The sequence below is a fragment of the Cavia porcellus genome, unplaced genomic scaffold (genome assembly GCF_034190915.1).
Source record: "Cavia porcellus strain 051 isolate PalLab524CR breed Dunkin Hartley unplaced genomic scaffold, mCavPor4.1 scaffold_32, whole genome shotgun sequence".
Taxonomy (NCBI): domain Eukaryota; kingdom Metazoa; phylum Chordata; class Mammalia; order Rodentia; family Caviidae; genus Cavia; species Cavia porcellus.
In genome coordinates this window covers 26,758,213-26,782,945 of record NW_026947515.1, presented here as the reverse complement: position 1 = coordinate 26,782,945, position 24,733 = coordinate 26,758,213, and the positions used below count along the sequence as shown (strand labels likewise).

General features: G+C 50.2%; 1 protein-coding gene across 27 annotated transcripts in view; it reads left to right on the top strand.

Annotated features, from left to right (window-relative positions):
* Positions 1 to 24,733, top strand: part of LOC134474349 (uncharacterized) — a 33,844-nt gene extending 9,111 nt beyond the window's left edge. For 2 of the 27 annotated variants that reach the window (XR_010045174.1, XR_010045167.1), the window contains 5 exons: positions 4,148 to 4,368; positions 6,566 to 6,743; positions 7,179 to 17,432; positions 18,696 to 18,802; positions 19,898 to 24,733. Coding sequence is in view for 1 of the 27 variants with exons in the window: in XM_063242044.1 (XP_063098114.1) it covers positions 6,566 to 6,953 (388 nt within the window). In the remaining 26 variants the exon portion in view is untranslated. The other 25 variants (XR_010045164.1, XR_010045158.1, XR_010045159.1 and 22 more) reach the window with 21 other exon arrangements.

Sequence of the window (24,733 nt, the reverse complement as noted above, 5' to 3'; positions counted from 1 at the left end):
TGATACTGAGTGATGTTGTGTTTTGCACTGGATCAGCAGGAGAAGAAATGAGGGGCAGGGCCACCTGCCTGGCACTCCTGTCGAACCTGTGTTCCTGACCTTCCTTCCTCCAGCTCAGGAGCTGGTTCACATTCTCTGAGCACTCTGCCAGGGCCTGGAACCACAGAAAGGGCCATGGAAGGGGTCCTCACAGCTCTGCTTGCTGGCATCTTTTGGGGCCCTGTGGTAATTGAGCACCCGGCTCCAGTGTGACGAGAGGCTGTCTGCTTGTCCCATGCCCCGCAAAAACAAGGCAACCCAGTGCCGGTTGCAGGCGAGATGACCTGGACTGAAGGCCCTGGCACTGCCTCTCTGCCTGACCTTCATGGGTGGCGGGATGTGGCCCCCACAGCTTCCTGCGTCTCCAGTTCGGTTTCACGTCTTCCCTGGCAGCTGCCAGCGTCTCTTCCTGTGAGGCGGAGAGAGAAGTCAGCTTTCAACCACAAAGCAAAGACAACCGGAAGTGGCTCTCAAAGCTTTGGTGGCTCTCGACAGGCCTCCAGAGAGGCAGGGAGCCTTTGCTGTTTTAGCTCTGTTGTAAATTAGTCTGGAGGTCAAGCTCAAAGGCTGTACCCCAGGACACTGGCAACTCCTCCGAATGCCTGCTGTGTGTTTTAAGGGAGGTTGTCTCCCCTCTTTGGGCTGCTGGTTAAACAGGGTAGAGGGCTGGCAAACCTCCTTTCTAGGGAGCGACAGCCTATCCCTGGAGTGACAAGGGACTTGGCCCTTGGACTGGCGAGCATGCTCTGCGATCTGACCCTGGGCTGCCAGGTAGGGCCCAGCAATGTGCAAGCCCAGCACAGCATGGGCAGGAGGCAGTGGCCAGGCCACAGCAGAGCTACTGCATGGGGCTGGGAGTTGGCACCATGCCATGCTGCCCATTAGTCATAGCTTGCTGTAAATAGAAACCTATTGTCATTGGTTTGGCAAGAGGTAAACAAAAGTGGCAACATTGCCTTCATTATTAATAACCTGGACACCATTAGGTGTGTATTTCCACTCATGCCTCATAATCGCCCGAAGTGGGGGCGATGCTATCACCCTTCGACAGGCTGAAGACACTGGCACAGGAGGTAAAGGGACTTGTCCTTCAGCCAGTAAGTGCAGGACAGTTGGAGCCCAGGCCCAGAGAAATCAAAGCCCAGGCTCTTCTCCTCTAGGCCACGCTGGCAAAGGCCTAGAGAAGTGGTCACTAAACAGCCTGCTCAGGACCCTTTTGGAGCGGTGGAACTCAGATGCCCGCTGGTTGGGGCTGGTTGAGCTCCAAGGAAGCCACGTTGAGCTTTGCATCTGGACAAAGGAGATCTACCCCACAGTGCCAGCTCTCCTCACTCCAGCATCTCCCAGCCTGATGGCAATCTCTGCCTGGGCAGTGGGGAGGCCAGCTGGACACATGGTGGGTAGCTCTGAGCTCTCTGGGTATCTCCTTCATTTTGTGGAAGGCTTGGCCAGAGGGACCAAGCTTGGAGGTCATTTATCTTGTTATTGTTCTTGTCTTCCTAGGAAAAAAGTGATCAAAAGGATTTAAAACACAGAATTTCAAATTGCAGTTCAGAGAGTGCTAGCTGGGTGTGGTGAGGCCACCCTTGACACCAGCATTCTGGGAGGCTGAGGCAGGAGGATCGAAAATTCAAGCCCAGCCAGTGCCACTGAGAGAAATCCTGTCTCAAATGCTGAAAACAGCTGGGGTGTAGCTCAGTATGAAGGTTCTAGGCTCAATACCTGTGAGGGGTGGGAAGGAATTTTCCTCTACCCAAGGACTTTTACTGGGTTCTCTTTGCAGGACCTGGTGCTTCAGTCATAAAAAGGATTTGATTTTCAAAATCAGACCTGAGCGTGGATGGCGTAGAGACAGGTTTGGTGCAAATTGAGAGCTGTGTGTGGTAGGCGGGCTCCGGGCAGGCAGGGGAGAGGTGGGTCCAGTGGCCCCCTGACTGTGTGCAGATGTGTGCACGCATGGGCTTCTGTTACCACTGGCAGGGGGGAATGTGAGGCGGCGGCAGCGTTCAAGGCCGAACAGCCTCATAGAACAAAGCACGTGGGATCTCTGGATGCAGCAGCCAAAAAAACACATAAAGCCTGCAGCCTGTGCTATAAATAGATCAGGCTCTGGCAGCCCACAGGCAGCCGCCAGCTTCTCCTTGCGGGAACAGCAGCCCTGCAGGCCAACCTTGACGCTGGCCCCAGGGGAGGGGGCGTCCACTTCAGGCAGGCCCAGGGTCTGGAGCTCCTTCACCAAGCAGCCAGGCGTCTGTGGCTGGACCGAGGTGTTGGGGGTTCTCTCTACTCCTCAGTAGGACCCCAGTCCTTATCTTGACTTCACTCCAAATGTTCAGGGGTGGGCAGAGACCTAGGTCTCAGGACAGCTGCTCTGTGCTGTTGGCCTCTGAAATGTCACCTGGAATCTACCTGAAAGATCTACCCGTTTCCTTGCCCTCTGGCTCAACCTTGCTCTCTCAATGTGGTTGCACAGTGTCCTGAGCAAACAGCGAATCCATCCTTCCACAAACTCATCCATTCTTCCCTCCATCCTTCCCTCCCTCCTCTGTCCCTTCCTTCCATCTCTCCTCTCTCCTCCCCTCCCCACTGCTGCCCTCCCCTCTCCTGCTCTTCCTCTCCCCTCCCCCCTGCTTCCTCTCTTCCTTTCTCTCCCCTCCTCTCTTCTCCCCTCTCCCCCTTTCTTCTCTTGCCTCTCTCCCTCCCTCCCTTCCATCTTCCCATGGATCCACCCTTTCTTCCTTCCACCAAACCATCCCTGACCCTAGAGACTGGTGACTGCTGAGCACGGGTACCCCCACCTCACCCTAGTGAAAGCAAACTGTGCCCCTGCTTATGACCCACCTTGCTTGCTCCTCTGTGCAAGATGTAGGCCCAGGCAAGGGCACTTCTGGGACTTGTGGACCCTGTGGAGGCTCACTGGAAGCTGGTGCCTGAGGCTTCTCTGTCCCAGCTGCACTGGCTGGGGAGTGGGGAAGGGGACAGAGCTCTTGACTACTTAGCCGCTCCACTGTGAAGCGTGTGTGGCTGCAGGGGACTCACGTCTGCACGGTGTGAGTACAGATAGAGGCCGCATGAGGCCATGGGCTGTAGTGGCAGTAATGATAGCCATGCTGCCGGCCAGCATCCCTTGTCAGGCACCTACTGTGTCCAGCACTGTGTGTGACCACTGTGCCAGATTCTCCGTGTCATGCTGTTGGTGTTCACGTTCCGCAGGGGAGGAATGAAGGCTCAGGGGGGCTAAAGCATTTGCACGGGTCTGAAGCCGGAACTGGGCTGGTCCAGGCTCTGCTACCATCACAAGCTGACGGATCCTGGCCATGATTCTTAACCTCCCTGAACTTCATTTTCTTCATAGAAAAGGAAGCATTTGCTGTGGAATCGGGGGCCTCCCTCCTTGGAAGTCCACAGGCTGGTTTTTAACGTTGGAACCTCTTCATGTCCTGGTGCTTTTGTTTTTAGAATTCACTGGCTAAGAAAACTCACAAGGGCGAGAAGCTACTTTGAATTCAGCAGTGGTTTAAAATCAATTTGTGTTTGGTTATTTGCAACTGCATGTATATGCATTCGAAAACCAGCCCTGGTGCGGGCCTTGTTTATCCAGTGCACATGTGCAGGGTGGCATGTGGATCTGGGTTATTGCATTAAGACTCTGCAGCCCTCAGGAGCCAGGGCTTACGTTGTTGCTCTTTCCAAGTCTGTGTCGAAACTCTGTGTGATTAACTCCTGCTTATCCCTGTGCTGGGACGCAGTACGAAAGGCTGGAGCTGCAGGGCCTGGTCCAACGGCTGCAGACAAGGCAGAAACCACAGGCAGGCGAGGATCTGCGGGGGCCCCTGGGTGGCTCCAACACATGGCCAGTGCCATGAGTGCCCCTCTCTCTAGCGTCACAGAAGGGGGTGGCTCAGCTCCACAGGGTACCTCATCAGGGACTGGTCATGCTGTCTTGAGTAAAGTCCCCCAAGAATACCGTGGGTCATCGAACACCAGCACCCGCCCATGCTGGAGGGGGTGATGCAGAGTGAATGGGGGATCCACTCTGATGGAGATGCGGCAGCTGCAGGGGCTTAGGGAAGGGACTGGGCAGTGCTGCTAAGTGTTGGCTTGCCAGGACCCTGGGGAGCCTACCCACTTCTGCCCAGGCCTGGTTGGCACCGGGGAGACAGCATGCTAAGCCCTCAAGGCCCCTCTGGGATGACAGTCCCTCTTGGAACCCGGCCAGTCACCTAGAAGAAGGTGCAGAGGAGAGGCTGCCTCGGACTGCCCCACACTCTCTGATGCCCACTGCCCTCTGAAGTCCTCAAGCAGAATGTGCAGAAGCCTGGGAAACAGGTCAGAGCCTCTTTTGTCTTTGTTTTTAAAATCATTCCTTTCTGAGATTAGATTTGGGTTGACTGCACCCATTAGCATTCTAGCCTCCCTGGGGAGCAAGCACTGGCTTTGCTCTTCCTCCTCCTGCTCCTCCTTCTCCATCTGCTCCTCCTCCTGCTCCTCCTTCTCCATCTGCTCCTCCTCCTCCTCCTCCTGCGTGGCCTCCCCCTTCTCTGCCTCCTTAGGGCACAGAGGGCTTACTCCATGATGCAACTCCGAGCAAAGGAGGCCTTGGTGACCCTGGCTGCTGGCTGTCCCCAGAGTATTCAGAGGCCACCTCTGCTTGCCTGGGAGAGGAGGCTGGGCCTGCTCTGGACATTTCCAATCCCAGAAGCTACTCATGAGCTGCAGTTTGACGTTGGGTCTTGGAGCAGAGGATTCACAATTAGGTCAACCCTGTGATAAGTAGGATATGGTTTTGATTTTACACTGACCCTTGGGTGTCCCTAAATAGACCGGCGCCGTGGTGTTTGCCCCACCGCCCCAGTCTATTTTCTTCATGCGAATCCCACAACTTGCAGTTATTTTTTTTGTATGTTCAAATATGACTTTCTCACACTGGAGATGAGTGTCATGAGGGAAGGATTCATACCTGTAGCTCTCCAAGGTGAGAGTTTAAAAATTAGATGTTTGAATGGTTGGTTGGATGGATATGGATGGATGGATGGATGCATGCATGGTTGATAGGTGGATAAATGGGTGGTAAATGGGTGGATGAGTGGGTGGACAGATGGTCAGGTAGATGTATGGGTGGATGAGAGACTGGACGGCTTGATGGATGGGCGGATGAATGGGTGGGCTGGTGGGTGGATAGATGGATCGATGACAACTGGATAGATGGACTGATGGATGACTGGGTAGACTGGATGAGTAAGTTGGTAGGCTGATGGCTTACTGGGTAGAGTGCTGGCTGGCTGCATAGATACAAAGAAAGAAAGATGGACAGGTCAGTGAGCTCCTCCTCTCATTGTGGATCAGGAAATATAAGCCAGGAGGGAAAGAACCTCATGTCTTCACTTTAGAATGGTTCCTACTAGTGGTAAAAGGAACAAGAAGACATGGAGTCCAGTGGAGGAAATGTAAGAAACTCCAAAAATTAACAAATATGCTTGGAACTGACCTGAGATGCACAAATATGTCTAAATGAATGCCAAAATAGCCAGGGACCACAAAGGCCGAGTCCCCTCCTAAGGAAGGTTCCAGAAGCGGGCTTCTGTGGTAAGGGGTGGTCTTGTAGGCTGTGTCCGAGAGGGGGAGGATGAGTGAGGCCTCTTCCAGAACTTGCGAGGGTGGGCGCTTGTAAATGGGTAGCCGAGGACCCCAGCTTGCAGGCCAGAAGAAAGAGAGCTGATGCGAAGTGGCAGAAGCAATGTTTTCAGCCATGTGAGGTTACGATAGGAAAAAACTCTTAGCTTCTGTAGGGACCGAACCCCGGAGGACAATCAGCTGTCCTTTCTCCACGGGAGGAGCAGCCCTTCTCAGTGTATGTGCCGCTGGGGTGAGCACCTGGTAGCCATTTTAAATCTGCCATATCAAGCCACTACTGATGTAGCTTGGTTTGAAAAATGATAGAGTCCCTCAGACTCTACTGGACCTTGAAATTCTGTCCTCCATACAGAATCCCCCTCCTGGTCCGGGGATTTAGCTCAGTGGCATAAGCACCTGCCTGGCAAGCATGAGGTCATGAGTGCGATCCCTGGTACCGAGAAAAAAAAAAAAAAAAGAATCCTTTTTCTTCCTGTCACTAAAATTATGTAGGTTTTATGCAAATTTGGTATGTAAATGGATGCCCCTACTCTCCCAAGCCTTTGGGAACAGATGAGACACAGCAATGGTTACACCACGGGGCCTTCGGTGTTAATGCAGGACCTTACCTCAGGGAGTCAGTTCTCTTCCCCTCCTGTCTTGCCCAGAGATCCTGAGCCTCTCCTATGCCTTTGCTTAGCCTCTGCCCACCATTCCTGGCTGCAGCCTTGATATCCTGAACTGTTGCCTGGACTCTGATGCTTGCTTACTTTTTTTGGAGGGTTGGGGACACCGCCACTCCTCTGGATTCTGGAATTTTGGGTGCCCTCTAGAAAGCGACCTGAGCTCTAGTGGGGAGGAGGTTGCAAGGAGATTGTTCACTTGGTGAACCCTTTTGGCTTCTGTCCTCCAGGGCTGGCATGTGCACCCATGTGGAAGGGCTTCGAGAACCTGCATCTGTGTCCTGTGATTGTCTTACCTTGGGATTCAGACTCAGAAGCTCCAGGCCCTCCTTGTCCTTGTCACCCTCAGTCTTCACCCTGCTCAATCTCCAAGATGCCTGTAGATGCCTGAAGCTGCGCCTAGACATGGTTTGTGTCCTGCTCCTTGGAATCTGCTCAGCTCCCCTGAAAATGCGGGGAGATGCTTGCATCTCAGCTCAGCCCAGCTGGCACCCCGGGAACTCAGAAAGCCTGCTTTGTCTGATATCCCCCAAAGCCTCCTGCTCTCATAGATGGTGCTTCCGGGAGGTGACTAGATCATGGGGTGTGGTACTCATTAGTGGTTTGGCCCACTCATGAATTTTTGGCTAAATGTGATCTTGAGAGGTAAAGCCAAATTGAGCCGGGTCACTGAGGGTGTGGCCTGAAAGGGTCTATGTCCCTCTCTACTCCCTCCATCTCTCTGCTTCCTGCTAACCATGCCGCGAGCCGTTTCTCCTCTGTGATGCCTGGAGCCAGCTGACTATGGACTGAAACCTCTACAAGCGGTGAACCAAAATAAACCTTTCTTCCTTTAACTTGCAGGTGCTGGGTTTGTTGTTGCAGCAATGAGGGGACCAGTTAAGACAGGCCCCTTCTCTGCAAAGTTCCCCTGAATTCACTGATGACAAACTGTTAGGCTGCTGTGCGCTCGTGCAGCGAAGCCTGGGGCAGCTTCCTTACCGTCCACTGCATCGTGCAGCCTGGTGCTCCCGGACACTGCCTCCTGAGACCTGCTCCTGCCACCTTTACCCTCTACTGCCTTGGCCTCATGGCTCTAGGGCCCCCAAACAGAGTTCCTGCCCAAGCCACTTGGATATACTGCGTGGAATACACGTCAGTGTTCCTGGCTGCTGGCAGGTTCCTGACACCAGACTTGAACCTGTTCCCCCTGGTGCCACTTCCTCTCCCTGGCTTTCCCCTAGGGAGCCTGGGACAGAATCCTTCCACTCTTCTTGGAAGACCTTTGTGTTTCTAAAGCCTTCCCTCTTTCAAACTCAGCCAGGTCCTCCACTTACAACTCATAGGATGGGACAGGTAGCAGGTAAGAGGAATAGGCAGCCCAACTACGATGCTGGCTCCTACCCAGGAACTTCCCTGTGCCAACCCATGTCAAATCAATGTGATGCCACCCTTGGCCACAGGCACCCGGTAACTGGGCTTAGGTGGTGCCCATTTCGGCACTGGGGGCAGGTACGCCTCCCCAAGTGTGTTTTCCACTGCACCGGCAAACTCTAAATGGGATGTGTTGTGAAAGCAGGTCTGTAGGCTCAGGCAGAAGAGGGGTGCTCCTGGGAGCAGGAAAGTCAGTTGGCCGTGGGGATCCCGAGCACAACTCCTCTGCTAATGAGACTCTGACCAGGACAGGTTCCCTGGGCTCTGGGACACACAGCCCAGTAATCCCAGGACAGGAAGTCCTTCCATTTACTGGCGACTCACTAGAGGCCTCCTTGCAGAGGTGCTGTGAGGTCACTATCACAGCTTAGGGATGTGGGGTTTGTCCCTTGGTCACTTCACAGTGGCCACAGCCTGGAGAGTTTTCAGTCTAAGAATATGCCTCTCCCGCAGTGATTCCTTAAGGCAGCTGTTGGTCCATCCAGCAGAGAATTCTTAGGGTCACCACTACCATTCTTGGTATTGCAATGAGTAGTGATGGGCACAGCTTTCTCTGGGCATCCCAGAGAGGCTTAGGGGGAGCCCACAGAGATCTCTTTTCAGGACAGCAAGGAGTGTGTCCCATACCCCTGTAGCCCTGGAGGTCCCTGGGAATCCCTGCTATCCCAGACCCTACTGAGCTGTAGATCCCGGAGTGGGCAGGGATGGTCCTTGTCACCAGAGGGATCCTGTCCTTCTTCAGGGAGGCCAACAGGGTCTAAAGGGAAGCCATCGCACTGGGCCAGAGCTCAGCTGATGCCATCGTGGGTTGGCTGGGCTTCTTTGCACTGACTGTTCTTGTAGGGCTGAACGTCCTGGGCTGGGGCACTGGCCAGCAGAAGAGGAAGGCAGTCCCTCGCCCAGGCCCTTCTCACCAGGGACTCCTTCTCCTCTCTGTCAGTCTCCTCTTTGTCAGCCTCTCTGCTTGGACTCAGCTGTGGTCTTGCCACAGATAGGCAGCTGCAGGGGACAGAGGACAACAGAAGCCAGAGGGAGGTCCTGAGGTTAAAGGACAGAAAAGCCTTCCACTGGGCCCCTGGTCATCCTTATAGCCCTTGAACTGGGCAGGAAGGTCTGGGAGAGGCCCTTTCACAGGTTTTCTTCCCACTCACAGCCACCCACCTTCTGTCACTCCCCCTGGCATTCTGGAGACCCAAGAGCTGGGTTTGTGTCAGACATCGGCAGGCCTGGATGTGTACACACACGCATATGCACACACGCTTGCATGTACATGGAGGAGGGCTTTGGGGAAGGGTATATGGACAGACCCAGCAGACACAGAGAGAGAAATAGGGACAGAAGAGTGTTGGAGAACATTGAAGCTGAGTACACATGCAGGGCTGTGGCGTGGCCTGGGCCTGATTGAACTGAGAATGAGGAGACGTCTCAGGGGGCAAGACAGGCTACAGCTGAGGCCTCCTAGAGACTTTCTGGATAGTTTTCCTTAATTAGCATCGTCTGTTGCTCTGAGGGGTCCTTGAACCCCTCCCAAGATCCCGCTCAGGTTTTCTCCCTTATCCACTCAGCTCCTTGCTTGCTCTGATTAAATACAGGCTGCCCAGGGTCAGTCAGCTGGCCGGCTAGCAGAGTTACGAGCTCTGCCGAGGATTTCGCTCCTCCTGCAGCCCTAAAGACCATGCCGCTTGTCTCAGTGCACCTGTCTGGGGGTTGGGGGTCTCGGCACAGACTTCAAAGAGGAGGAGGGGCATGGAGGAATAGGAGGAAAACAGGAGGGCACGGAAAGGTGTGGCAAGGAGAGTGTCCTGGTAGTAGAGAGAGCAACTGAGAAGGACGGAGTCGCAGGAGAAGCCGGGGGAGGAGTCCCTGGTGCAGCTCTGGTCAAGCCTATTTGGGGGACGTTTCTCATGTGAGACCCCTGACTTCATGAACAATTACTCCATGCTCCTGTCCAGTGGGGAGGCAGAAGTGGCCTCAGACACAGGACCCCCCAAAAGTGAGCAAGTGTGGAGGTAGTCACCACATTCACAAGGCATCCACAGGCCAATCTTGTACTCAGCATTACAGGGAACAGAAAAAGAGGGATTTTTAAAAACTACTTCCACAAGGCAGTCTAACTTTGATACCCGAACTTCACACAGACTTGTGCAGAGAGGAGACTTGCTCCTGAACATGGATCTGGCAGTACCAAACCAAACATTAGCAAATCAGACTCAGCAGCAGGAGTTAAGAAGCCTTCATAGCCAAGCTGCGTGTACTCCAGGAACTGGGCTAAGAATCGAAATCATACCCATGTGTGATTCATTGCACCAACAGAATCTAGGAGAAAAGCCACCTCCTTGGAGCCTGAGAGGACACTTGCAACCTATAGCCACAGCCACATCACTGTCTTGGTTTAGTGCCTGGAACATGTAAGTAACCACAGCGTCGCTGTGGAAGAGACAGATGACAACTGTGGAAGAGGATGCTCAGCCCTGCTAGTCATTACAGAAATGCAAACTGAAACACAGCTTCCCCTAGATACACTGAGCAGAGGAGCCAGAGCGGGAGGACTGAGCTCCCAGGGGTACCTGACTCTGAGAATATTTTGAGAATATTCCTAGGAGTACAAACCCTAGGCTGCATGGGGATTCTATGATGAACTCTTTGAGGAGTCGCCAAACTGTTTTCCAGAGTAGCCGAAACATTTGTGTCTCCACCAGCGATGTACAAGTGTCCTAATTTATCTGCATGCTCGCCTGCATTTGAGGTTTTGTGCTGCTGTCACTGTTGTTTTAAGTGTTAGCTCTGCTAGAAGGTGTGACACAGCTCTCCGTGTGGTTTTGGTTTCATCTCCCCAGTGACTAATGATGGTGAGCATCTTTGCATGTGCTTCTTGGTCTCTCGTGCGTCTTTTCGGGGGAAACGTCTAGCTGCAGCCTTAGCCCATCTTTGTGATCAGATTCTGAGGGGAAGTGATAGGAACTGTGTGAAGGCTCGGTTTCCTCAGTGTCAAATGGGAGACACAGTTGCGTGTTCCCATGAAACGGTGGCTAACAGTCCTAACTTTAGTAATAAAGGTTATGTGACCCAAACAGGGACAGCTGGTCACTATACACGGGCAGAGGTAAGTGGGCATGAAAGACCTTCAGCCCACCTCTCAGCCCACAGTCCCTCCCTGCCCAAGGAATGGCAGCTGCTATTAATTATAATCCTTTCAACTATGTGCTCATGGAAGAAGCTGAATGTAAAAATCCAAAGACAGACGTAAGTTACCAGGAGCCAGCAATTTGACACATTTTCAAGGGTTTAATTTTTTTAGGTGCTGGAACCTTGAGCACGTTCACACGTGCAGGGCAGGGTGAGGTGACAATCATTATTCCACTGAGTGCTTACTGCACGCTCATCACGTGGGAGTTGCGGGAGGGAGAAGTTGCAGGCACAGGAAACAGGAGACAGCTGATGGCAGAGGGTCCCTCGAAGGCGGGACAGCAGGATGAAAGCATCTGGGCTGATGGCGGAGGTTTCCAGCCTCAGTTCCAGGGTTGGAGCAGCCTGCATCAGGGCCTCCTGGAGCCCGAGAGACTTTCCGCTTCCCCGCTTGCTGGGTTCCAGTGGGTTCTACCTGGATCTGAACCAGAGACTTTCCGCTTCCCTGCTTGCTGGGTTCCAGTGGGTTCTACCTGGATCTGAACCAAACTCCTTGTCCTTATACTCAACCACCCGCTCGGCGTTGTGCGGGGTATCCCCCGGTCAGGCCTGGGTTGCCACTGTGGATATCTCCCCACCCTCAAAGAACTCAGAACTCCCTCAAGGAAGCTCGGAGATGAATTTGATCATCAGGAACCTGGCAACCCAGCAAGCTCCTAGAGTGGGTTTGTTCCTGCTGGGATTCACTACATTCTGAAGTGCAGGGAAGGACCAAAGTAACCCGCAGTCAAAGCAGGCAGCAAAGCCTTCAGGTGCCCGGCATGGCCCATGGAAACCCTTGTGCATCTCCTTTCATCCTGAGGACACCGCAGCTGGGCTGCTTAGCCCAAGAGCCAAGCAGCCCATGGAAAGTGGAGAAATAGTCTTGGGTTTGCAAACTCCCAGGACACGGGGTCCAGGCCTATCTGGTGTCCTTGGCTCAAGTGCAATGCAGAGAGAGATAAAGAGGCAGAGAGACCCTAGGAGTCAGGACTTTGTCTCCTGATACCCTCCTGTCACTTAGCAGCCCTATAAGGGCAAACCGATTTTTGTAAGGTTGGGCCAGAGCCTCTCAAAGTGCCAAGTGTGTGCCCAATTACCTGTCTTTAAGATCCACTTCTTAAAGTCCCATGACCTGCACACATGAATCTTCAGGGGACAAATGGCATTGATGCTATAGCATCAAATGACAGTATCTGGGATTTTAACTAACACAGCACAGCAAAGGTGATGTTACTTCAGTGATTACCAAGACCAAGACATCTGTCTTGCCCAGATTCCTCTTTTTCTGGCTTTGATGGTCTGGCCTCATTGAGCAAGGAGCAGAAGGTAGCCTCTGGTCAACAGCCACTGAGAAATTGAGGCCCTGAGTGCCACAAGCCGTGAGCAACAGAATGAACATTGCTGACCACCATGTGGGCTGGAAGCAGGTCCTGCCTGGGCAGGGCCTCAGATAAGCTTGAGTCCCGACTTTGATCAAAGCCCTGACCTTGATCACAGCTCTCAGCTGAGATAGCAGCTGTACCCCAGCTGGGTCCCATCGGACCCCTTCTGACCCACAGAAACCATGAGATAAGAGTTTCGTGTTCTTTGAGGTTGCAGTGACATTGTTGCCACTGCAGCCACTGCTAAGTAAATTAAGATGTCATCAAGGAATAGTGCACATCAGTCTGAAAGCCGGTCTGTCTCCCTCTCTCCCCTCTCCCTCTTTCTCTCTCTCATACTGGGGACTGAACCTGGGAATGGTCTCCTGAAGTTACATCTCGCCCTCTTCCATTTTTTTTTCCTTTTTCTCTATTTTTTTTTTATTTAAGGAAAAAAAGAAAAAAACAGAAAAAGGGTACAAGTAATACAAAATTTAAAAAATAAATTTAAGAAATCACTAGTTAATAGATTACATATTCTCATCTTAGAAATAGTTGTTCAAGTTACAAAATTGAAGCATATAAAGTGGACTTTCAAACAGAGTGCAAACAGTTTTGTTCAATGATCCAAAAAAACACTCAGTAATATGGTTATCTATCTTATACACTTAAACATATATGCAGTTATAACCTTTAGAGCACTTTCTTTTCTTTTTTTTTCTTTTGTACAATGACAATTACACATTTTGGGTTTTATTACTCCCACAGTTCTTACTACTTTTTTTGAAGAGAGTAAAACCAAATGCAACATATCAGAACAGAGTCAGTCAAATCAAAAGGATGGACATAATAGATAATGTAAAAACAAAATACAAGGTGATCAACAATGGTTACCATACTGCCTCTTGCTATTTTAAGAAGAATTTCCAGTTATAATAAAATTGAACAAAACAGTAAAGAATAAAACCAAAGCATTGGAGACATTACAGGACTTTAAAAGAAGATAATAGTCAACCGGAATGGGCATCATAATGAATCTTATTGTCTTCACAGTTTTGCCTATACTTTCGAACTTGGTACTATCAAGCAAAGCAGAATAGGGGAAAATCAGTCAAAACAAGATGGTGAGGGCAATACAGGGTTTCAAATCAAGTTAATAGGAAATCAAAGTAGGTTACTATAATGTATCCTGCTATTTTTTATTTATTTATCCCTTAATTAAGAAGATAAAAAGAAAAAAGTAAATAATTTAAAAAAAGGGGGGGGGGATTGAGATAAAAGAGGGCATAACAACAGACCAGCGCAGGTCAAATCATAACCATTTAAGCACAATAGTGTTTCACCACAAGATATCCTGACATAAAAATAGTTACCATAGTGTGTCTTTCCTTGAACTCTTTGAGTATAACTTCGTATACTGTAGCACCAAACATATCAAGACACTATAAAACCATTCAAGAGAATGACATTATTACAGGGTATTTAGAACCCATTAACAGAAAATGAACAATGGTTTCTGTATAATCTCCTTGTCTATAAAAGTTTTTACTTATATTATCATATATAATAAAATCCAATAAGATGCAACCTTTTAAGACCGATGGAGACAGAAGAATACAAGTTTGATAGTACTTCAAAACAAAATGATACTAAATCAGCACTAGCTATTATGATGTCTTGTTTTCTCCAAAATAGCTGTTCCTACCATCCGATCTTCTCTGCCTCATTTCTGTTGAGCTCTTTTTCTGTTGTTTGTTGTCAATTTGTCTTCTTCATTTCGCTTTCTGCTCCGTTCATGGTGGCCTCTCTTGCCACTATTTCTGGAATCTTGGTATTTTCCTTTTTTAGAATATCCTGCAGTATTTCTGTAAAGTTGAATTGGTGGTTGCACATTCCCCTAGTTCCTCTTTATCCTGGAAGCACCTTGTTTTTCCATCAATTTCCAGGGATAGTTGTGCAGGATATATCAATCTTGGCTGCAGGTTATTATGTTTCAAAGCTTAAATTATTTCCCCCCACACTCTTCATGATTTGATGGTTTGTGCCGAGAAGTCTGCTGTAATTCTGATGGGTGTTCCCTTGTAAGTGATCTGTTTCTTGTCTCTGACGGCTTTTAATATTCTGTTCTTATATTGGATTTCTGGAATTTTGATTATTATATGCCTGGGTGTAGCTCTGTTTGTGTTGTAGATGGCTGGGGTCCTGTATGCTGCATACATCTGAGTATCTTTACCTTTTGCTAAGTTAGGGAAATTCTCTTGGATTATTTCTGTGAATAGCTTTTGTAGTCCATTTGTTTGTGTCCCTACTTCTTCTTTTATGTTAATTCTTAAGTTACAGATCCTCTTAGCATCTTCTAGCCTTTGTATTATTGCTGTTTGGGTTTTTTGTTATTTTTAAGAAGTTTTTTCATTTCATGCTCCCATATTACAAATCTGCCCTCCAGTTCAGATAATCTATCCTTAGTTTCTTTCAAGCTGTTATGCCAGTTTTCGATAGTTTTTAGTTTCCTGGTAATCTCTTTGAACCTGCTTCACGTATTCTGTTTTCTCTATTTTCTCCATCAAACAATTCTCCCCTTTTTTTCTGCTCTTCCATTCCACCATCTGTTTTTTCTTGGGCAGTGCTTAGCATTTCTCTAACTATTCTACTTATATCTTGCTTCAGGTCGTTAATAACTTCATTCCTGAACTCGTCTATGAGGCTCTGGAGATAGCGCTTTATGTCTATTGGTGCCGTGTCTGATACTGCATGTTTCTCAGGATTGGGGGCCGAGGACCCTTTCTTGTTCCTCCCTCTTCCCATATTTTTTGTTCCTTTTATACAAGCAAATATAGGAGGCCCAGTTTCTTTCTTTGTCGGTTACAGTTTGAATTGCACCGGCTAGGTGTTCCCACCCTTTGCAGTGCACTAGGGAGACAGAGGCCTGGGCAGCCTATGCTTGGCCTGCCCCTCTAGGTCAACCTACCGAAGGCTTCACTGCTAGGGTGCACCTCCAGGTTCAGGGACCTGGTTTGGACTAGCCTACTGGGTCTTAGTCAGCAGCATCACACAGGCCAGGCGCTTCCCACCAATCCCACTTGAGAGGGGAATATGTCACTGAAGTCACTGCAGCAACCTGTTCCGGGTAGTCTGCCTGGTTCCAGTATGTCCTTTGCTGAAGCCTCCTACTCTATGGAAGGGTCCCCAATCCGCTCATTCACCGCAGGTCGATGCAGGGCTTCCTGCCAGTCTCGCTCTCAACTCCATTCACCGCTTCCCACTCTCAGAGCTTTCGTGCCTCTCTCCTTGCTGCGCTGATTGGGATGCAGCAGCGACTGCAGGAAATTCAAATCACAGCTTCCAGTGGTGCGGGGTCCAGCTTCCACACTGAGACCTTATCTGTTCCTGCTGTATCACCGGGATTGCGTTTCCAGTTGGTTTCTCTTAGTTTAGTTCATTCCTGGGTCGGCAGGGTATATCTCCCCTTGCTTAGGATTTCTTGCCCGGCACCATTCCTGGATTTTAAGAGAGCCTCTGAGGCTGCTGCTATCTATCCTCCATGTTCTCCTGGAAGTCCATTTTTTATTTTGAGATAGGATCTTGCTAAGTTTCCCAGCCTGATCTTGAACATGTTGAACTTGCAATCCTCTTGACTCAGCCTCCCAAGCTGGAGGTGTGTGTGTGCACCATGCCTGGCTCAGACGGCTCTGGGAAAGTTCCCTCCCAGCCTGAAGAATTCACAGCCACATCTTACTCATTTGGTTCTCCTGCATCCCATTTAGCAGGGGACTCTCGGCTTGTCTACTGGTAAAGTGTCACCTGAGCCCTTGTTGGTGTCTCAGACAGGTGGGCAGGCTGTGTCTGAGGGCTCTGATTGGAGGCCAGAGCCAGGTCCAGGCTCCCTCCAGCTGCGCCCTCCCCCTATGACTTTGGGCAAGGCTGTCTGAGCTCTGTGTACCTCATGGAGCAAACCTGGGACCGGCCCACCCACAGGTCTGTACAGGTCAAATGAGCTAATATGACAGACTATTAAGAAGCCCACAGAGGTAAGGGATTGTTATTATTTGTTATAAAATGTCACAAGCATTCCTGCTGCTTGACTCATGATGCTGGGACTTGGAAGAGTTTCCCTTCCAAATAAGGCCTTTCTTGTGAGTCCCAGGTCTCCCAGCTTAGACTGAAGGCTGTGCGGCCCCCACCTGTCCTTCCTTGTCTCTGTGCAGAGAAACCAAGAGGCAAGCGCCTGGGTCTGCAGATGTCAAAGCACATCGGCTCCCTGGCGCTTGCCGTGTGACCTGGCCTCAGCGTCAGGCAAAGCATGGGGCATCTTCATGAATACCATGGGGACCACAGGCTGGCTTTTGAGTCACAAGGCAGAGACAGATAAGACCAGGTGGCAGCAGGGAAATGACAGATTTTCTCACCAGGATATCAGAGGTCCATGCCTTTGCACAACTCCCCTTTGCAGCAAATCTTGGTTCAGATCAAAACTTCAATTTCATTGTGGAGGCAAATTTGCCATAAAAGCTGTTACACTGCTTTCTGTTCTTGAGTGGGAGCCCTTGTGATTTTCTGGGGGCAACTGGCAGTCAGAGACTGGCCCTGGCGCTCTAGGACAGATAAGCAGTGGGGACCACTCGGTTGGCCTTTTGGGGATGCGTCGCAGAGAGAAGCATCCGAGCATCTGTGAGGTCACTGGGCCACGGCCACCCAGGGACCAAGCTGGAGAGTCCGGCCAAGGGCACACGGTAAGGGGGCTATGGAGGTGCGAGAGAGGAAGTCAGGCTGGGGCCGTGCTCAAGATCTCAGTCTGCTTCATAGTAGTGAAGACACAGGCATGGGCCCGTTGGTTCCACTGCTTGAGCCCTTGGGTCTTAAGCTCTGCCATCTGCATGGCTCTGTTTCCTGATTGGCTTGGCAGAAAACACTTGATGTGTGTTGGCTATGATGTTCTGTTACTTTCATTAAATATTTAAGAGCCGGTGACCTTTTCATTTATTTGTCTATTTTTAATACACTTAGGACTATTATCTGCAGGCATTGTCTCAGGTTTACAATAATGAGCAAACTAGGCAGAACCCTCGTATTCATAGAGCACATGTGTCACTAGGAGAGAGATCTCCACAGCGTCACCTGGCATTGACTGCTCCCAACAACAATGAAGCTGGGACAGGTACGTGAACGGCAAAAATTGTTTTGAGGTCAGCCATGAACAAGCTGTTGTCCATCAGAATCTGTGTTTATAAAGTTTAACTAGGGATGTAGCCCTGCTTCTCTGGTTAAGCTGTAACCAACCACTTTTGAGCTGAAGACTTGCCACAGACTGCTCAAGCTGCAGAGCTGAAAATATTTACCATCTGGCCTTTCATGGAAAGAAAGTCCACCAACCCACGTAGACAGTGTGGACAGCGTGGGCAGGAAAGGCAAGGAGAGAGCAGGGCAGATGCTCTGGGAAAAGGGTCCAGAAGAGGAGACCACAAGTTCAGTGCTGGCAGGCAGAAGGTGCCAGGCAGGTGGGGGACAGCTGTGAGGGCATTGGGAGCCAGCAGAGGGGTCTGCAGGAGTCAGGAGGTTGCTGCCCTGGAGATGGCCATGTGTGGGCACAGTGGGGCAGTGGCTAGGGACACCATGGGGCTGTGCAGAGGGCAGGGTAGAGATCATAGTATCTGGTTGTCTTGAACCTCAGTCATGGCTTGGGTGATGCACTAGTTGGCTTGTCCATGCTGGATGTCATACTACCCACAGCTTCAAGGAGGAGAGGTTCATTCTCCTTGCCCTGTAAAGATTCAGTCCACAGCTAACAGGCTCCAAGGCGTGAATGTCATGGTGAAAGGCACCATGGAGCAAAGCTGTGCCACTCAGGGCAGCCAGGAAGCAGAGCAGAGAGCAGCACCCAAGAGGAGGAGGAGGGAGGTCTGCGGTACCCCAGGATACATGTGGCAGTGTGCACCACTAATCTGCTAGACAGTCTTTCATCCAATGAAGTCGACACGTCAAGATTAACATCACGGGAAGAGGAGGAGCTGGCTGATCTGGATAAACTCAGAAGGCAAAACTGCCAGCCCTGCTGAGCCCTGAGCATACAGATGTGTCTGGCTTTAATGCTTAGGAGAGAATTTGGAGGATGGATGAATGAATGAAGTAGGTTTCCAGAGACCCCAGCACAGTGCCAAGGGGGCACCCTGCCTCTTACTGACCTGGCCCCAGCCCTTTTTTCAGAATCCTGCCCTGTAGTGAATGAGTTTTAGCTTGGGGCCCCTCAGTCCCCTGGACCCCAGAGGCCATCAAAATTGGGTCTGCATCTCCCATCTTTGTGGTCCTGGCCAGGATTCCTCTGGTCCAGACCTTGCATTAGAGCCCGTAGGTCAACCTGTGGGGACCAAATGGCAGGTACCACCCCAAATTCACCAGACTCTCACCCCATTATGCTTCCCAGGCTATGAGACCAGACTTGTAGGGGAAGCTGGAACTGAGACCCGGGGAGCTCTTGGGAAGGTTTTCATCACCTCTAATGATCTAATGTCAACAGCAGCCTCCTAACAGGTAACCTCCGCATCACTGGATTTACACTAATTAGTTACTATCCAGAGCCAATCCCAAGATCAGTGCACAGAAGGGCGATTCATAGCAGGAGGGGAGGCAGCCCAAATCCCCCAGGTCACTGCCATCCTGGCGTGTGAACAGGGGCTGCAGGCTCCTGCGAGCAGCCTGCTGAGTGAGATTGCTTGGCAGAGAAGCGGAGCCCTGCCCACAGTCTGTCAAGAGTACCCTTGTCCCTATCCTGTGTTCAGGTCGTACCTCTGGGACCCTTGGGATGCTGCAGTCGAGCACAAGCCCCAGCCTACCCCAGCTTCTGTGCTCCCACTTAGGCCAGGCTTCCGGCCTGTGTGAGGTGCACCTGGGCTGCCTGGGATCAGGGCTGAAGCCTGCCCTGGCGACAGGGCCCTGAGACTGGGTGGGAGCTGTGGAAGGCTTCACAGAGCTCAGAGATATGGATGGAGCTGTTCCCTTGTGGGTGGTTACAGGGATTTCTGTTGTCTTGTGGGGCTATGACCCCTGGAGAGGAGGAGTTCATGTGCTCTTGAGAGTGGGGGCAGATGGAACAGTGAGCTGGAGAAATAAGGGGGTGCTTAAAGTATGGTCATCCTCGGAGAGAAACAGGATCCCCCTTTTGGAAAAGCTGTAGACATCCTTCACTTATTTTTAAGTAGTTGTGTTGAGGTGTAATCTGTGTACCTCACCATGAGGCTCTGCCCTCCAGTTCCCTCGGCCTGTGACTATATTGGGAGACAGGATCTTCGAAGAGGTACATAAGTTAAAACGACCCAACTGGGGTGATCCCACACTGGTGTGACTAGTATTCTTACAAAAAGAGGGAATTTGGCTCCACAAAGAGAGCCAGAGACCCACGCAGAGGAAGCAGCATGTGGGGGTTGTAGGGAGCAGTCGGGCTTGGGGAGCCACAGTCTGCTTCATTGGGCTTTACATGTTGGCCACCACTCATCAGCACCAGGGCATGTCCATTCCCCAGAAAGACACTTTGCAGCCTTTTCTGTCTCCCCTGGCCCATCCCCTCTCCCTTGACCCTAAGAAACCGCTAATCTGCCCTTTGTCTCTCCGGACCCTTCCTATGAATAGGAGCACGTGACATGTGGCCTCTGTACCCTGCTCTCTTCACCTCAGGGCTCAGCGCTTTACAGCCTGGGTCTGAACTTCCTGCTGTCCCTCCTTGCCAGCCACCTTTGTGTCTCCGCATGTCAGTGGATGGACTTTGGTGCTCTTCCTACCTTTCGGGTGTGTGACCAACGCTGCCGTGAACATCGGTGGGCAAAATTGTTTTCATTTTTCTACAAAACTTTTTATTAAAGAAATTACCAAACACACACAAACAGCGGCGGAATAGTAAACCCCACTGGACATGCCATCAGCTTCAAAAATACCTAAAATCCTGTCTTTTAATTTCCCAAATTTGGGCTTGTATACTTTAAAGAAAATGAAGACCTGCTATCACTAAATCTGTAGATATCAGCTCGTGAATCCCTAGTGTGTGGGACCTCGAAAACACAAACTCTCAGTGTCTCACTGCCCCCTGCAACAATTGCTTAACATGCTCTGGTATTTAGGCCAGACTTAATTTTCTGTAATTGTCTTAAAAAGGATCTGTTGCTCACTGTTATTTTTTTTTAATAATTTGTTTTTTTTCTTTATAGAGCTTTCTTTTTTCCGGTACCGGGGGTTGAACTCATGACTGCCTGCTTGCAAGGCAGGTGCTTATGCTGCTGAGCTAAATCCCCAGTCCTTCTTGATAGATCTTTATAGCATGCTGTTGTGGGCTCAGTGTGCACTTGCTTCATGTTTGATTCAGCCATTGGACTGAGCTCTCTGAGCCCAAGGAGCCACATCTAACTTGGGTCCAGCACAGAGCCTGGCTCGAATTTCAGTTTGAATGCAACACATTCTCTCCTCCTGGGTGTAATCCGGAAGTGGAATCACCAGGTCTTATGGTGACGGGATAAAGACCTGGAGTCAGGGCAGAGACAGGCTGCAGCAGCAAGTGGTAGGCTACCTGAGGGAGGGTCTCTCAGCAAGTGATAATCCTCACAGACAGAGAACCCTGGGGCACTTTGGACTTAGCCACAGGGTGAATGTCTAAGGCCTGGACAGAGGGGCTAGGGGAAGGTAAGGAGGTACTTGGACAGAGCCTGATAATTCTGTCTTCAAATCTTATCCAGCTAGAGATCCATCCTTTTTAAAGGACAATTTTGACAAAAGGTAAGATCAAGATGGTCATAGGAATTGAAATTGAATACGTGTCAAAAATTTAACTCCTTGATGAAGGCACTGGCATGCTGGTGTGAGGTTCAAAGGCAGGACCAGGGCATCAACATTGGGAATGCAGAGTCAGTCTACAAACAGACTCACCTGGTCAGTGTGCACAGTGGTCTGTTGCGTTCGGTTGGATCCACTGGGCACCATTCGTACTGTAGTGTGTGGATGCGAGTTGTTTGCATCACTGTAAGCTTGCCACAACTCACATAGTGGCCAAGTGCTGTGCCACAACCAGGGAACTCTGATCTTGACCGGCAGAGTAGCGTGAGGAGCCAATTTTCTGCATCTTTGAGGCCTCAGCAGGACAGCTTCCAGGACTTGGGGTCTTGGAGGGCCTGGAGTCATCTCAGAAACTTGGTCACTGGATGGTGTCCTCCAAGCTAACTCTAGGGGTCTGCAGGAGAGTCCAGCTGGGGAAGGCAGTTTCTGGTGACGGGACAGGAGGATACCTCTGGCGGTCACCCACAGAGTGAAGAAGGGGGACTACCCATCTGATTTGGTCCAGCCAGCCTCATTTACAGGGAGCGATGGGTGGGAGCAGATCTATGAATTTTAGAGTCAGAGGCCCTACATTGTCATTGGGACATTAGATTGAACTCCAAACTGCAGTGCAGAAAAAAAAAAAAGCAATTTCCCAGACTTCCTTTGTAGCTAGACAATGTTTCATAAGCTCTTTGGAGTGGTGGGGTACAGGGGTTGTGGGTGAGGTACCCCAGAGAGCAGGCTTGAGGACCAGCCTGTGGGCAGGCTGCTTCCTGCAAGAGGTCCTGTTACTCACTGACCGCAGGGGACTGAGGCTGCCTGGCTCCCTTCCTGCCTTCTTCGAGGCCTCCTGAGTGGCCTGGTACAAGTGCACAGTGCATATTATCGAAGATCAGATGCACGGACCTACTCTGCTGGCTTCTCCGTGCATGGGGGACCCAGGAAGTCTCGGCCCCATCCTTGAGGCCTTTGTATCACTTGGTATCTGCATCGGCCGTGTTTGTCACTCTCCAGGTACGGAGGCCTGGGGGCTTTCCGTGGTCACTCAGGCCTCCTTGAGACAGTTAAGGCTGAGACTCCGCTTTGGGCTTCCTACAGTGTCCATCTCAGTGTCATCCCTTGAGGTCTGTGATGGCTCGAGTGGTGGTGTCCTCTGCCAATCCCCCACCACCAAGGAATGCACCCCGCCAGTGCTGTCACATTTGGAGCGAGGGCCTTTGCGGGGACTGAGTCATAAAAGAACTTATTTCAAAGTAAGTAAGTTTAGGACCTTTTTAAAAAATTCATTTTAAGTCAGAGTCTTACTGAGCTAGACTCAAATGCGTGATCCTTCCCCCTCAGCTGCTCACAATACGGTGAGAAGTTAATGTTCTTTATACACCACCTGGTCTCGGGTATTTCATTATAGCAGCACGCATGGGCTAAGATAGGGGCACTCAGAATAAGTTAATTTTCCTTGTAGCGGTACAAATTCATAAAGAAAGGCTTTTGTCCCCCTTGATTGTTTCCTTCAGTCTTAATTTTTTTTTTCAGGGACCCTAATCTCAAGTTACCTTCCTGGTTAGCTCATATTAATTTGATTTGGTACCTGCCATCTGCTTTCCCTATGTCAGAAGTAAATGTTAGGCCAGGGAGTGTCAGATGGGGTGAAGGCCCTGGAAAGCCAATGGTGTGGCTCAGTCTATGTCCAAAGGCTTGAAAGCCAGGGAGCCCAGGAGGTGAGATCCAGGGAGAGGGCTTGGGGACAGAGTGCTGGAGTTTGAGGGCTCTAGGAGTTTTGGTATCTTCCAGTGTCAGTGGTAGCAGAAGATGGGGAACTCAACTCAAGTAGAGAGAGGGGGTGCCCTGCTGCCACCCCTCTGTTCTGTCTGCCCCAATGAACCCACTGATGGCTGCCCAGCTCTTTACTCATTGTACTGGTCAGCTCTAGCATTGCTGGGAGACAATACTTGACCCTCATGATTTAAAGGAGGGGAGCTTGAATGTGGCTCATGGTTTCAGGGGAATCAGTCCATGGTCAGCTAGCTCTAAGGCAGGAACATCATAGTGGAGCAAAGGTATTTAGTTTTTTTTTTTTTTTTTTTTCTTTTTCATTTTTATTGGTACCAGGGATCGAACTCATGACTGCCTGCTTGTAAGGCCGGCGCTTATGCCGCTGAGCTAAATCCCCAGCCCTGGTATTTAGTTTTGGTAACTGGGAAACAGAACAGAGGAAAGGTAGCAGAGAGGATGGGTGAGGTATGATATTGTGCCCCAGCTCACACTCCCACGACTGACCCAATGTGCTCCTTTAGCTCCCTGGGTAGCACCCAAAGCCAATCAAGTTCAAATTCTGTCCTAATTGGCATACTCAGTCTACTGATTCAGATGCCAGGCTCTCCTGGAAACACCCAGAAGAAATGTCTGGCATCCATTATTGTAAACCCAAATACCGAGTTCAGTCATCCAAGTATTATAATCCTCTTTGTAGTTTTTCTCACAATCCAAAAAGTTATATGTATAATTCCATTGAGACGTTATTGGAACCCCAGCAGGTTAATTCAATCTACCATCACCAATCCAACCAACGGGGAGAGTAAAGACACCAAGACATGTTCCAAGTTAAGGGCAGCCAAAGGGTCCTAAATCCAATCCCCATGAGGACATGCAGACAAAGGCCTCAATCCTAGACCTCTCCCAGCATTTATTCTCTTGTGAAGAAAGAGGAGTGGCTCAGGGATTGCTGAGTAACTTGAGCTGGCTGGCCAGGTGCAAGAATGGCATCTCTGTAATTTGCAGAGATAAAGATATGCAGAAGGATCAATTTACATATCCCAATTATGGTAGCAGTGGAATTGTTTTGGGGGGCTTTGGTTTCTGATATGCAAACTCTTGTGCCCTGGAGAGTCATAGCCTCTGATGATGAGGCTCTACCCAGCTGACATTCCCGGAGCTATTTGCTCTAATCTCTCTAGCTCAATCCTGTACTGTGGAGAAGACCCTGTGAGGAAACAGGGCTGTCTGCCGGCTATAGACTTCGCACATTAGCACCTCAGCTAGCCTTATTTGCAATGCTCAGCGCCAATTGAAGAGAGAAGGAAATACCCTAGCCAGCCTTTTACACATCAGCATAAGGAAATGAGTTTCCAAGTAATCAAAGTCACAGCAATTGTTCTGGATTCAAAGGGAGTCACTGGAGATGTCTCCCACAACCCATAAACCCGGACAAGTTGACACCTGAGATTAACCATCACCCCCAGACTGCATCCGCAGCCTGAGCCAGCCAATTCCTCCAGACAAAGCAAGACTGCACAGCACCCGGAACCAGCAAGATGTACCCTGGCTTCTAGAACGAGCAAACAGAAACTCTCAGAGACTAAATGCTCTCCACTACTCCCCAGCAAGACATGGCAGAGAAACGGGATGCATTTGTGCCTGTGGAGAGAGAAGAGGGGGACTGTGGGATCACCTTCCTTCTGTCTTACTTTGGACTCCCTGGGAAACAGAGTCTACCTGGCTCCAGTACCTGCATCTGAATACAGTTGGCCCTTGGGTTCTGCCTCTGTAGATTCAACCAATGGTGGAGAGAAGATGTTTGAGGGGGAAAAAATACCCTAGGATAATAAAAAATAAAGAGATAATTCTACAATAAAAATGATACAAATAAAAATCAATACAACAACT